This window comes from Melozone crissalis, unplaced genomic scaffold, assembly GCF_028551555.1.
Source record: "Melozone crissalis strain CALT ecotype California unplaced genomic scaffold, PUWL_Pcris_2 ptg000004l_1, whole genome shotgun sequence".
NCBI lineage: Eukaryota > Metazoa > Chordata > Aves > Passeriformes > Passerellidae > Melozone > Melozone crissalis.
This window is the reverse complement of record NW_026535782.1, coordinates 20,781,950-20,795,610: the sequence shown is the minus strand read 5'-3', so window position 1 is coordinate 20,795,610 and position 13,661 is coordinate 20,781,950. Positions and strand designations below refer to the sequence as shown.

At 39.4% G+C, this 13,661-nt stretch overlaps 1 protein-coding gene across 3 annotated transcripts in view; it reads right to left on the bottom strand.

Moving 5' to 3' along the window:
• Positions 1-904: 904 nt before the first annotated feature.
• Positions 905-13,661, bottom strand: part of PDZRN4 (PDZ domain containing ring finger 4) — a 228,837-nt gene continuing 216,080 nt past the window's right edge. For all 3 annotated transcript variants that reach the window (XM_054275741.1, XM_054275734.1, XM_054275750.1), the window contains 3 exons: positions 12,413-12,514; positions 8,856-8,972; positions 905-3,015 (listed from right to left, as the gene is read on the bottom strand). In XM_054275741.1, coding sequence (XP_054131716.1) covers positions 1,489-3,015; positions 8,856-8,972; positions 12,413-12,514 — 1,746 coding nt within the window. In that variant the 3' untranslated portion in view covers positions 905-1,488. The remainder of the gene's footprint in view (positions 3,016-8,855; positions 8,973-12,412; positions 12,515-13,661) is intronic.

Here is a 13,661-nt window from a genome sequence, read left to right as displayed (position 1 = left end):
AGTTTAGAAATAACATTATGTGCCTTTCTGCAATGTTAAGCATATATTTTAAAGCCTGATGCCAGGTGACTTCAGTGATTTTCTGCTATGGAAAGCACTACAATCAGTTAGGAACTTGTGTGAGTCAAGCACAGGGACAATGAAAATGGAGCCATTAGGCCACTTCAACCCCACAGACTGCCCCAGACTAGTGGTTTCAGCTGGCTCTGTCTCACTGGGCTGCCAGCAGCAGCTGCTCACAAGATTCCCCAGTGGCAGCAGAGGGGCCTCTACTGCATGGAGAGTCAGGGAGTCCCATCAGGCACCCAGATAGCAAGTTTCCATTGCTCCTGCGCTCCAACAAACTCCCACTGAGCTCTAAATGACTTGGATGCTCCTCAACAATAATTCTACACCCTTAACTCAATTAGTTGCTTTTCATTCTCTGTTTTTCCTTACCTCATGTTCTATGAAAATGTCACTGCTAGTTTTTCTTGCATTGCATTTTGCATTGCAAAATTCCTGCATTTTCTTGCATTCTTTGAGATTTGGCTCAAAGTTAGGCATATGCTGTTCTTATGTTTTGTATGTGTAGAACAAACAGCAAGCTCAGCCAGGGAGAGGACTCATGGCAGTTACCTAACATCTTACAACAAAGAAATACATCAATGAATCATTTAATTAACTAATAATAGCAGGTAAGGAAAAGCCAGAAAGACCATTCTATGTGTTCTGCAAAATTAAAAGCTAATTCATAAGAAATATCCTATGGAATTGTGTCCTTTGTTCTTGAAATCTCTAGATGCTGTAAATACCATGCACAGTGAAATGGCTTATACCCAAAGGAAAATTCTCAATCTAAATAAAAAAATGCTTGGGTTTTGTTTATTTCTTAAAGATAAGCAATAATTTATTTCTCTTTCATCTTCACAATTATCACATACTGTGCAGCTACAAGACCAATGCCACTACATAACACAGGAGAATTGCTCACCTACACTTTACTTGGACAAGTACAATTACAATTTACAGATTAAATGTACTGTAAAATATGCAGCTGGAAAAATGTCATTCTTATCTATATGATGGGATGTGGCATATGTTTTATGAACAGATTCAATCTAAGATGTAAAACTTTAAAACTGTTAAGCCAAGGATACAGTATAAAGCATTTTGATTTGGTATTGTATTGTTACTAAAGTAGAAAAAGCAAAATTAGAGAAATAAATCCAGATCTTAAGTTACAGAATATGTGTTAGGTTAAGAAATTTTTTGCTTTACTTTTCTATTTTTTTTTACAAATGAATAATATGAATATATTGCAGGATAAAGAAAGACTGCCAGATAAAGAAGGTACTGTTATATGAAAAACAAATGAAAAATACCAGGTCATTTTGCTTACAAAAAGATCAAACTATAAACAGTCACAAAATATATAAAAATGCCACATTGAACGAGGCAATTGTACTCTACCTAAACTGGTAGTATACTCTCTGTTAGAAGTTGTGTTCATACAGTAGTAACTGATAAAAAGGCATTGTGCACTCTTGTGCCATCTGGGGATTTAGCACCATGTGTCATCAGTTCTTGTATTGTCATCCAGTTGTCCAAGATTTTCTTGTTTCTCTTTTTCATCATCTTTTTGTGACTCAGTTCAATAATGTTGATTTCTTTTTTGCCCTCGCTGCCACTCTGCGGACTTTCCTTGAGACACTCCAGCCTGCTCCTCATCATGAACTCCCGCCGCCTCCTCTGCTCCTTGGCACGCACCAAATGCTGCTTCCGCTCCTCCTTGCTCCAGTAGCGACCCATCTTCATCTCGCTCATTGTGTCATCATCTGTTGTCATCCCACTGCGCTCCTCTTTAATTTTTAAGGCACGTTCCTTCAGGATTCTGTCTCGAACTGGTCTCTTTGTGATGTACCTCGTCCCATCACTCCTTATTTTCACTTTCCATTCCATCTTGGGCTCCGCGCACTTCTGCGAGTCTTTGCACATGCTCACCAGGCTGAGCTGGCTCTGGGCGTACTCCACAGCAGACTTCTGCTGGATCAGCTGCATATAGCTCTGATAATGCTTTGCATGAGCGGGGATGTTCCCGTACCTGTAAGAAGAACTGTGATATGGAGACAAATAGGGAATGTGCTCGCTGCCTTGCCTGTCCTGGTCTGCGAATTTGCTGCTTTCTGATGCCAACACTGCATTCTCAGCAGCACTGTTTTGCTCAGTGGGTTTGGTTTTGGCTGATGTTGTCTCCCTGTTGCTTTGTCCTGAGGAGGACTGATTAGCAACAATTGTGGTCCTCAGGTTTTTCCTGTTAGTTATGCTGATTACCCTCTGGAGAGAGTTATCTGGGGATCGCTCCACAGTCAGCGGAGTGCTCCTGCAGCTTTCAGCAGTGTTGTAGGCACTGGAGCTGTCCTTGTCAGACTTCTCAGGGTGCTCCATGATGTCATCCAGTTTGCCTCTTTGTACATCTGTGCTGGTGTTATAATTCCTGAAACTTTCATCATGTAAAGACCAAATGTCTCCATACTGGTCTCTCACCTTTTGGAGCCGGTGAGCTTGCATAATGTTCTGGCATTCAAGTTCAATGTTCCTCAGTTCCTCATTGAGTAGCTGCAGCTCATGCTCCACTCCATCTTGGTCTCTTCTGTTGCATTCTATCATGCTGCTTGAGTAATAAAGATCATACTCCCCATGGTTTCGAATCTTGCACTTCAGTTCCAACAGCTGTCGAAACCTTTCACATTCCTCCTCTGGGTTTCCTATGAAATCGGATTCAATGTATTCCCCAGACACAAAGCTTTCATTGCACTGGAGCTCAACACTGCCTAAAGTGTCCTGGCTGTGGCCCAGATCCCGTTTGCTCTGCAGGGTAGCACCGTTCTGCTCTTCAGCTGCATTTTCTTGCTCTGAGCTCTCATCGTTGCGAAGACTTTCATCTGTAGGTCCCACCCCACTGTCCTTCTCATGATTATTGGATGATGAGGTTGCAGTGTCTGTAGTGCCATCTTCCTCTTCATGTTTCTTTGGCTAAAAAAAATGAGTAAACCAAAAGGATTATCAAATGCAGATAATATAGAACAATTATTTTCCAGTTCTGTTTTGCTTAAGCAGCTGGGATCCGATTTAAGCTCAATTAAAACAGATCACTAAATAGCAGTCCTACTGCTCACAGCTTTTAAAGATTTCTGAGAGCCATGCTGTGGTTTCCATACTAAGCAAAGTAAGTGAATTACAGTACTAGTGACATAGCTTCTTAGGTCTGTAAAGAAATACTTCCCTCTCTAGCTAAGCCATCTCTTTGCAATGCTTAAAGATAATGATCACCAGATGGTGAGCTGATTTTGATTCTGCATTATGGCTCCACTGGTGGAACTGAAATCTTCTCAAACTTGAGAGAAAGCTTCAGTACTGGTATCACTTCAAACAAAGAGAGCAAGCAGCCAATGAAGCAATGACTAGTGCAACCTAATAGGGTGCAAAAAGACTACTGTTGCTTTTTTTAAGCAGTGAACTTTTGTTTGCTTCATTACACCCTCCATGGCCTTCTCCTACACTTCTTGTGCTCAGTAGCCTTTTTCTGAAAAAGTGTTCATTTCAGATTCTAGGATTCTGCTCAGAAGGACATCAGTCTGTTTCATCCCTGGAAACTCTTTTTGAAAACTCATTTTGTTCCATTGTTAGACTTTATGTTCCTTAAAAATAAAAACAGTCTTTCAATATTAAGTGCAGAACAACACTGAATGCTTTGCCATGGATATAATGTCAAGCTTTTTGACTGCTGATTAGCACTCTACTCATTGTACCTCTCCTATTTATATTCTCAACCTATTTATATTCCATAGAATATTATCCAGAGATAACACCTGTCTGAAGAGACAGACACTTTACTTTTCAAACCAGATAAGCAAAGAATCAGGCAGAGTGCAATTTGTATGACCAAGTACCTAACTACACACAGTACCAACATCATGTCTCTTTTAGGAGGTATAATTGCATAATTATGTATAATAACTGTAATAATCAGGAGAGAGAAAAGGTACCGTGCACCCAGTGAAAAGAAACAAACTTAAAGAGGCCACTGTCATAATTCCCTTTTATCTGCTTTGACAAACAGTAAAACATGATGAAAATGTGTCTCCTATGTCATCCCTTCTCCTCTCTTCATGTGCACCTCATGATCACATGCTCTTCATCTGGTTTCGTTTCTTCAACTGTTATGAAAAAATAATGGCCTAGGGTCAGAAAAACAAAAATAACCTCCACCCCCAACTCAGTTTTAGAGTGGAATAAAGCAGATATTGAAAGAAACACACCACACAGGAGAATTTTGTGTCTGTGACAAACCAGTTAAAAATTTCTGAAAAGATGCATTAGGAGATCTAGGTTTCATTTAGTATCTTTCTAGTTCACCTCCTCCTGGTGAGTGCTGCTACATATGCTATTCTCTTCCCTTCTCTCACCTGCTTTGGAGTGCTGCAGCTTGTCTTGACCTCCTCTGCCCCCAAACCTTTCAGCAGACAAGTGACTCCAACCTGGGCAGCTTACACTTCACCCCAGCCATTGCACTGCAATGTGCAATCCATATTTCTCACTGCTCTGGAAAATATCTAACTACCGACAGGAGGGAGAACAGCTCCACCAGACAGCAGGAGGGCAGTGCTGCAGAGCAGTCAGGAATCTGGGTGCCTGTTCCAAAGGCAGGGCTCCATTCACATGACCAAACGAGGATGGTCAGGATCTGCTATTTGACTCTGGGCATGAGTGGAATTACACAATTTGCATCCATATGACTAAAACTCCAAAGAGGGTGGTTTATGTGTTAGCCCAGCTAGACAGCTTACAGGAGCAGAGCTTTATGATACTTCCTCTGGTGTCTTCTGCATGGCATTACACCACCCAAAGCATATATTTGAGCACTTCTGAAAGAAACCACTTAATGAGGCTATTTGTATAGGTGTTGGGAAGAGACTTTACAGTCGAGGCCCATGCAATCAACACTTTCAGAACTGGTAGCTCTTGCTTTCCACACCCCTTTTATCAATAATTTAAGCTTTGCTTCTTCAACTTGATTTACACTGACTGAATATAATACTCTGCCATCTACTGAAGTTACACTATCTGGAATTAACATGCACACACAAAAGATGTAAACAAAACAAAGTCCATCTTTTGAGTCAAGTAGAAGCCAGATGAGTGGGATTGATCTGATGAAATATAAATGTCTATAGTACAGACATCTGAATTTCAGATAGTGGCTTTGGGTTCTCTCAGGGAAAAACAAGTACCTATACATTCAGATTCTTCTCAAACTAAAGCAGACATCCATATCACATTAAATTTTTCTGCAGTATGTGGATACTTACAGCTAAGTCAATTAAGAAAATGGAAAGTAATACAGATATTTATTGTACTGCATGTTTTTGAGATACATTTTATTAAAAAAATCCATTGTGACTAAAGTAAGGTAGCCCCTGGCATTTTTGACCTGGACATTTCATGCTCGCCAGAGCTCCTAAACATGTGCAGACTGAGCAGTCTTTTACAGCATGAGATAATTTTAATTTTATTTTGAAAGATAACAAGCCTAATTCCACATTACATCTCTTCTGAAAAACAAGAGAGAATCCACAATTTTCAGTGTGTTGCTTTTTCTGGTGTTATCTGCTATCTATTTAAAACAAAGTGTTTGTTTTTAAACATACATTGTCAATCTCTTCCACAATTATTTCTGTTTGAAATACCAAAGGGCTCCTTAGGCCTCATCTTTGCAGTGAGAACTCAGATAATGAGAAGGTAAACCCAGCGGTGCGTACAATCAAGCAATAAATGAACCTCAAAAGATTCTGCATTTCAGCTCCAGCAAGAATTCCTGCCTATAAAATGGCTAATCTTGCAGGAATTCAGGCACTGTTCTATCCTTTTACAATTTATAATGTATATTGGGACTCAAAACCCAGGCTGCTACTGAAGTCTGAATGCAGTATGATTCAGCTGAAGCCTCTAACAAACCCGGCTGGGCTCTCTGGTCAGTCTCTGACAGTGAGAGGGAGACATGTCACAGGGAGAGGAATCTCCAGTGGCAGGCTAACCATGAGGGAAATTTGGAATTTATTTCAGTGGTTCACTAAAAGAGAAAATGCTCTTCTGCCAACAATGCTGGTTTTTTAAAACAGGCTTCTTTCAAAAAAAAAGCATTTTTCCCCAGATATTTTCTCTGTATTTCAGCTTTGAATGAACCAGAATAATTCTTTTAATCTAATTCTTTCATCTTCTTCTTAATAGGTTCTGATATATTACATGATGCCAATAAGAATTTCTGCATGGCAAATGTATGGCAGTCTTCTGAAAATTATCTCTGCTGCACAATGAACCATGATGTCGTAAAGGGAAAGGAACACAATGAGTTATAAAAAATGGAGAATTACATCTTTCCTTGAGGCTTTTTGGATTATTCCATACAGAGAAGATACAATTCTTGATTGAATTCTACAGATTAGGTAAAAAACATACAGAAAAGACATAACTATCTATTTGACTCTTCTATTACACACTGTAGCAAATTTTTTTGTGACAGTTCACATTAAATGTTAAAATGGCATTCTGTAAAACAGACTTGTATTTGGAAGGCTATTCTGATAGAGAGTGGATTCATTCCTGCAGCTCTCGAGATTCATGATGACAGAGAATTATGAAGCCAGAGGACTAAGTTTTTGTTCACAAAAATCAAGGTTGGTCTCCATGGCCAGCCAGGGAGCTTGGAGATACTCAGATTGGCCACTGGCAGCTGCAATCAGAGTGGTTTCATAGCTCCAATGGCTGGTGTGATTCCCCTCAGGAAACTGCTAGATTTCCCAGCCTAACAAGAAGTAAAGGACCAGTTTTCTGACTTGACGAGTCACTGCCTAGAGTCTAGAGAGACAGCAGCTGTCACAAATTACTGATGCCCCATTACACACCAAGCTGCATTTGGTTGATTCGATTACTCATCAGAAGGGCAAAGAAATGTCTGGCTGTCTTAGAATTACTTCAAGCAATGCAATGTCAGATACTGACAGATCACAACTGACCACAATTTTTTTCCCAGTGTACTGTTCTTTACAGCAATATAAAATCTCAATATGGCAAAAAATATGTTTGGTAAAAGATTCTAACAGGGAATAAACAAATTCAATGGGTTCTGTGAAAGCACATCACAGAATATCACTGTTTACTCATAACACTATCCACAACCCAAATTCATCCAAAGCCAAAGTTTGACAAGAACTTTGCAGTGGAAGGTCACAATGGTAAAGTGATTGCAGAGGTCCCAACATGTAATGTCAGTGCCTAGTAGGAGCTGATAGATATACTTGTTCAAAAATTTCTACTAGAACTGGAGGTTTGTGTGAAAATGTCACCATGCAAATGAAATTGCTTTGCAAAGAGCAAGTGGTTTTCCTGACAGGAAATATTCGGTATCCAAGATAAAATTTTGGCTAAAACAGTAAACAAGATGCCATATATCAGCTGAAAGTAGCTAGCAGTGCAGCACTTAGCACATTTAACCTGGGAAACTGAGGCTCACTGCCTGGAAAGAAGAGTCACATCTAAAAGGCTGGTAAAAATCCTGTTGCAAGGCTCCCTTCCCCCAACCCTGGAGTTATTGCACTTGGTGTAAATAATTAAATGCTTATAAGATCAAATATTTGTAATCTGATCTGTCATTTTCCAGAGAATTGACTTAATTATTCTGTCAGTGTCTGTGTCCCAATGAATATTTCATTGATATACAGGGAAGAGCTTTACTATGAGCTATCACCTACTCATTGACCCAGTGTCAAGGCTGAAGGGGAGGTCAGGAGAAAACAGACTAAATTCACATTCAGGCCCCCCAGTGTGGACCAAGCATTGAGGCATTTGAAGTCAAAGAAGCTCCCTGGTTCCCAGAAAAGAAAAGGCTCTCATAGTCTTTCTCCCTCTCCAAAGAAAAATGCCACAGGCTCTCTTTCTGACCAATTCAGAATGGGGAAAAAATTGTAAGTCACAAAGTTCTGTGGGTGGAAAAACAGTTTCTTCCCAGCTGCATAAATCCAGAAGCCAGGAGAAGTTGAATTTTTTTTCTTTGGCTCCACACAGGTGTGCATACTGGCAGATCATCTGATCCAGGAGTGGGTACTTACACCTTTCACAACAATGTACATCGAGAAGACCACTTGATGAAACTGTAGGGTATGTTTGCCACAGTCACACAGCCTACAGAACATATGGGCAGGTAAAAGTCAGGATAGGAGCAAGCTGAGACTATGCTAACAATAGCTTATTTGTCTCCATTAACAAAACAAATGCTGAGCTGTGCGCTGTCGGGGCAAGAGAAATACACTTACATTAACAAAACACCTGTTGTTTATTTAAACATGTCTTCCATCTTGTTTTGCAAGCTCTGCTGCAAGGCTGGCTCATACGTTGCATCCCAAAAGGATCAACAAGTCCAGCTCTAAAGTTAAATCCCCCATATGGGGATTTAACCCATGACCTTGATGTTATTAGCACCAGTAAAAAAAAACTGACATGAAGTTTAACATCATAAATCCCAAACACTTCAGAATTAAGGAAATTAATGAAGGAAAGCAATATTACTCTGAGAGTTCGGAGAAAAAGAAGAAATGCGCACTTATCACACCCTATTAAATTGTTTATTAACTTGATATACTGGGTCCAAGCATGTATTGTTCCCTTTTTCCTTACATAGTGTGCCAGAGATCACAGCATTTGGAGAAAGAACTCTATCAAAGCCTTTGACTCCATTTTACAGCACACTGTTTCATTCGCTATTAATAAAAAAGTATACCTAGAAAAATTTCAAATTATATGTTTAGTAGTGGTTGTACCTGCTCCACCTCATTGGCTGTGTACTGCATCGCTTCATTATGCTGCTCTTCCAACATTTCCAAGTTTAACTCCTCTAAGAATTCATTCCTTTCATCATCCAGCCACCCTTCCTCCAGCTGCAAAGAATACATCAGTATGTTATTTTATGTTAGCAAGGACACATGCTAAAATAGAGTAAACCCAAATGGCAATGCTTGACTAGTTCTTTTTATTGTAATGATTCTCTTCAGAAAGCCAGGCGGTAGGAGTTCAAGTTCATGCCTCAAAAAAAAAAAAAAAAAAAAAATAGTAAAGAAAAAGGATAAAAAGATGGGATTCATGTCTTTTATCCTTTCGTAAAACAGTATGACTGATTTTCTCTCATAATGAAGGAGACTGCACAGCACAGACATTATTTCCTTTCAAAAGGTATGAAAGGCACAGCGCACAGTCCTGAAGCTGTCATGTTCATTACTACTGAGAGAGCCCGCACGGCAAGAATGGCAGTGTCACTAATAGGGCCAGGAGGCAACTGGGCTCTTCTCTCTAACAGCCTCCATTCCAGCCCTGCTGCCACCACCTCAATGGAAACCTTATGCTGCCTTTCTGTCACTATCTTCCCATTGATCTTCCAGGTAAACAAATAAACAGAACAGGGTGATAGAAAGATGAGGTGACTTGAAGGGAGGCAATTTTAGTTCTCCCGGTGTGTCTGGAAGCAAGGTTTATCTGTTGGCTTGGTTTTTTCTTGCCAAGTATAAAATAGTACATTGACGTTTGGTGAACACAGTGTTGCAAAAGGACAGGAGGGGATGCCATGTTTTCTGTCAAGTACATATCTCTTCTTGAACCCATTTCACACCCTTCACATCTTTCAAAACTGATAAAAAAGGCACCCTGGTCTAAAACGCTGTTCTTTCAATTTTGTCCATTATGCTCATGTGTGCACATGAGCATAATGATCCTTTGTACCTGCAATCCCTTGCCAGATGGCACACTGCATCAAAAAGAAGAACACTGGTCAGTGGCACTCTTGGCTATAATGACAGGATTGTAGCAGAGAGAAACACTGATCGCTTTGTCATTGATGAAGGAACCACAGGACAATGGTGACAAAAACATGCTAAAAGGAAAAGCCTCAGCATAAGACAATTACAAGTATACCAAGTACTCATGTCCCAAGATAGCAAGAGAAATGTAGCACAGGCCAACTCCTAGAGCAGAATTACCACTGCCTCCAAGCCAGGATATGTCTGGTCACAGATATCAGTCAGAAAAGTTACACTAAACTAGTAGCAGCAGCAGCAGCAGCAGTAGTTGTAGTTCAAAGCTACACAAGGAGTGACTGATGCTGTGTAGTACTTCTAATGGAATACTGGTAGAACATCACTGTTTCCTTAATAAACTCTGATGTGGTTTTGCCCATGTCAACAAATTCGGTCCTCTTATAAAGAAGCCTTTCATCATTTCCTCTGGTAAAGCCAGCCACATACGGTTTGGGATTAGGAGGAGACTTTCTTCCTTGAGGACATATAATTTTTATGTTTGTCCTCAATGGGACTTTCAAACTGTTCTGTGAAACATCTGGTAGTTTTGTTTACTTGTCTTGTTTACTTTTTTCACCCCAAGGAAAGCATGAGCACAGCCTTCCTCTGATGTAAAGGACACAGTTTAATTCACCTCAGGTGAGAAAATTGCAGAGATGAACAACTTTGGGGGATGAAGGATGAATCTCACTTGGGCAAATCTGCTCATTTGATTGTGGCAGTCCCATTATATAAGTAATAAGAACACTTATGTTATGTTACTGCTTTTGAAAGAAAACTAATACGTGCCTTAGCATACACGTGCATTACTTACACTGTGTACACATTCACACATGAGAATGCATGTGTGTGGTGTGATCCTCTGGTGCTCTGTTTCAAAAGTTCATAATTCACTGCACATACATGTGGTCAGAAGGGTTTTCTTCCCTGTTACTGAGGGAATGTGCTCAGCAGTTACCCTTCAAGGCTGCAACACTGCCATTACTATTTTCTATGTAGAAATGAAAGCCTGCCTAATCCTCTGGTTTTTGGCAAGTCAAAGCAACACAACTAGCAGAAATCAGCTGACAGCCTGATCTCTGACCTACTCTGGCTTTTTCATCAGTTTTGTATGAGTATGTGCTTAAAACACATAAACTGAACACAAAAATCCAGCACCAAAGGCCCAAACCTAAACCAAACTCCACTTATTATTTTGAGGAATATTCATGTGGGAAGCTACATTGCTACACATAAGTAACTCCTTATCTCATATTAACCTTATCATATTGACTCCTCATTTCATGTTGACCAGTCTAAACAAATACAGAGACTGAATTTTCTCTGGGCATGTATTTCTTATAGTGGGTGAGTTTCTGTTCCCTAGAGAAAAACAGAATCCTAATGAAAAACAGTAAGAATAATATTGAAAAATCTCTTTCAAAATTTCAGCAACTGAGAACTATAATTTTGCAGTATAAAGTGAGGCACACCTATTTTTGCTGTACTTTGTCACTGGTTTTATAAGAATTGCTTAGCTTCCTGAAAAACATAAAGGATATGAATGCTGACATTGCGACTCTTTTGTAACTACAGTATTTAAGTAGAGATTCCAAGTGGCACCAAATCACATTTTAATTTAATTTATACAGAATATGCAGCTAGTGAGACTGAAAATATCAGAACAATAACATGAGAGACAAATGGCACCTTAACCAACTCTGAATTGTTTGCAGATAGAACAGTGACAATATAATGCCCTTTTGCTTTGCAAAGGCCTACGAATAGAATATAAAGGGATACAAAACCAGCAGTCTTCTACCACTATACCTCTTCTTTATCTGATAATCAATCTAACTATCTGTTCCCTGCAATGATATTAAAAATTCTTGGAATAGCAAGATTCTTGGTTTTGGAATAATTTTATTTTTAAAATCATAAAAATCTTTCTAAAAGCTTTTGAAAATGAATCTCCCAAAATGAAGGCACATATTTGTGACCAGGGTGCTGTTAAAACAATTAGATTTCCATTTGCTGAATGAGACTGTGGAGAAAGTCCCATAATTTATACATACATTAATAGTTTACATGCCTGGTTATAACCACGCAGCATAAAACAACCCCTCAGAAATGACAAGCTACTGCTTTGTGTAAGTTCATATAAATGATAAACTTCATATAAAAGATAAAACTGATAAACGTTAAGTATGGGAAATTCATCCCCTGAACAAAGCAGAATCCTCTAATGAGTAATGCATAGTTTTCAAGTTCTACTTCATATTTTACTAATATCATATTGGTGCTGCCAGCTTTATTTATATACCTGCTCACTCTGCTGGAAAAAAACTTGTTTAGTTTGAGGAAAACATGCCCTAGTAATATCATATTATTTTCTTTGTTGGATAAAAAAAAGAGCAAAGCTCTGCAATTAACTGTTTGCTCCTTTTGTCAGTGACTTTGGCATTCCCATTTCTTGGCAGCTCATTACTTGCAGTGACAGTGAATGCATGGTATAACCCAGGTTCTGGCTCAGTGCATCTGTTTAGTCTAACCTGCATCTCTGGCCTCGCCACCAGCAACACAATTTTCCTGCATTCTTCGCTGGAGAGCAACGCCACTGCCTCTTCCCTATTCTGGACATCTTGGCCATTTATCTAGGAAACAAATGAAAGTGGCACATTAGTTTCTATTTCCACAAAGCAACACACAATAAAGGGCAGATATCAGCTCATTTGTGCTGAATGTATGGACAATGAAAATTGCGCAACGGGCTCATCTTCAGCCCCTCGGTGGTAAGTGCCTTCACTCAATTATGCGCTTACTGTAAGAGCTGTATTGATCGTTGAAGGATGGTGGACATCAGAGGAAGCAGTTATGTTCATAAATGTCCAACCTGCGCCCTGGTAACATACATCTAGCAACACAATTAACCAGCCCCTGACAGGTGACGTTCATCTTTCTCCGTTCAGAGTAATGGAAGTGTCACTCTGAGATAATAGTGCTGGTGGAAGAAGACTGGTAATGCTACAGCTGAAATCAGTCACACTGAATGCTGGTAGAGAGCCAATTAGAGAGCTACAGTATTATCTCTCACCAGGCAATACTTTCAGGCCACTGCTTGTTGCTGCTCCATTTAATCATTTCATATTTGTGCGGACAGCTTAGTAGCTGGTACCACACAAAACATATGTATCCCCCTTACAAGGGGATAATCAAAATAAAAGTGGTTCTTCAATGAAACTCGCCTTTTCTTGCTACCTTTCTTCTATTCTGTAACCCCATTAAAACAACGACATCAATGACTACATGGTAACAAACACAATTTTCATTGTCCAAGAACCATTTATGAAGGAATCAAATAGAAATCTTATTTCCCATAAGAATTCAGTTTTGTCCAATTCACAGCACAAGAAGTGGATTTTCTCATTGTGGCAACAAAACCTACAAAATTCGGTCTATTTCAAAGAGAGTGAAAACAAAACTGGATGGTAGAAATACCTGAATATTTTTGGTGGGAAAAAAATCTAATGATTCAATTTCAAAGTAGAATTTGTAATTTCATTTCCATTTCTAGTCCATTTGAACTTGTAGTTGAAAATCAAAAAGAAAGTTGCATTTTTGTACATATGTTTGGCCTGAAAGCCCTGATTCAAAAGCATAGCTTTAATTCAGATTAAAGAAAATCCCTGAATACCTAACTGGCAGTGAGCAAAGTGAGACTCTTAAAGCTTACATGATGGGACACTTGTGGTCTGTGGGAGACCAGGTAACACGGAGCTGCCCTAAGATGAAAAGCAGAGA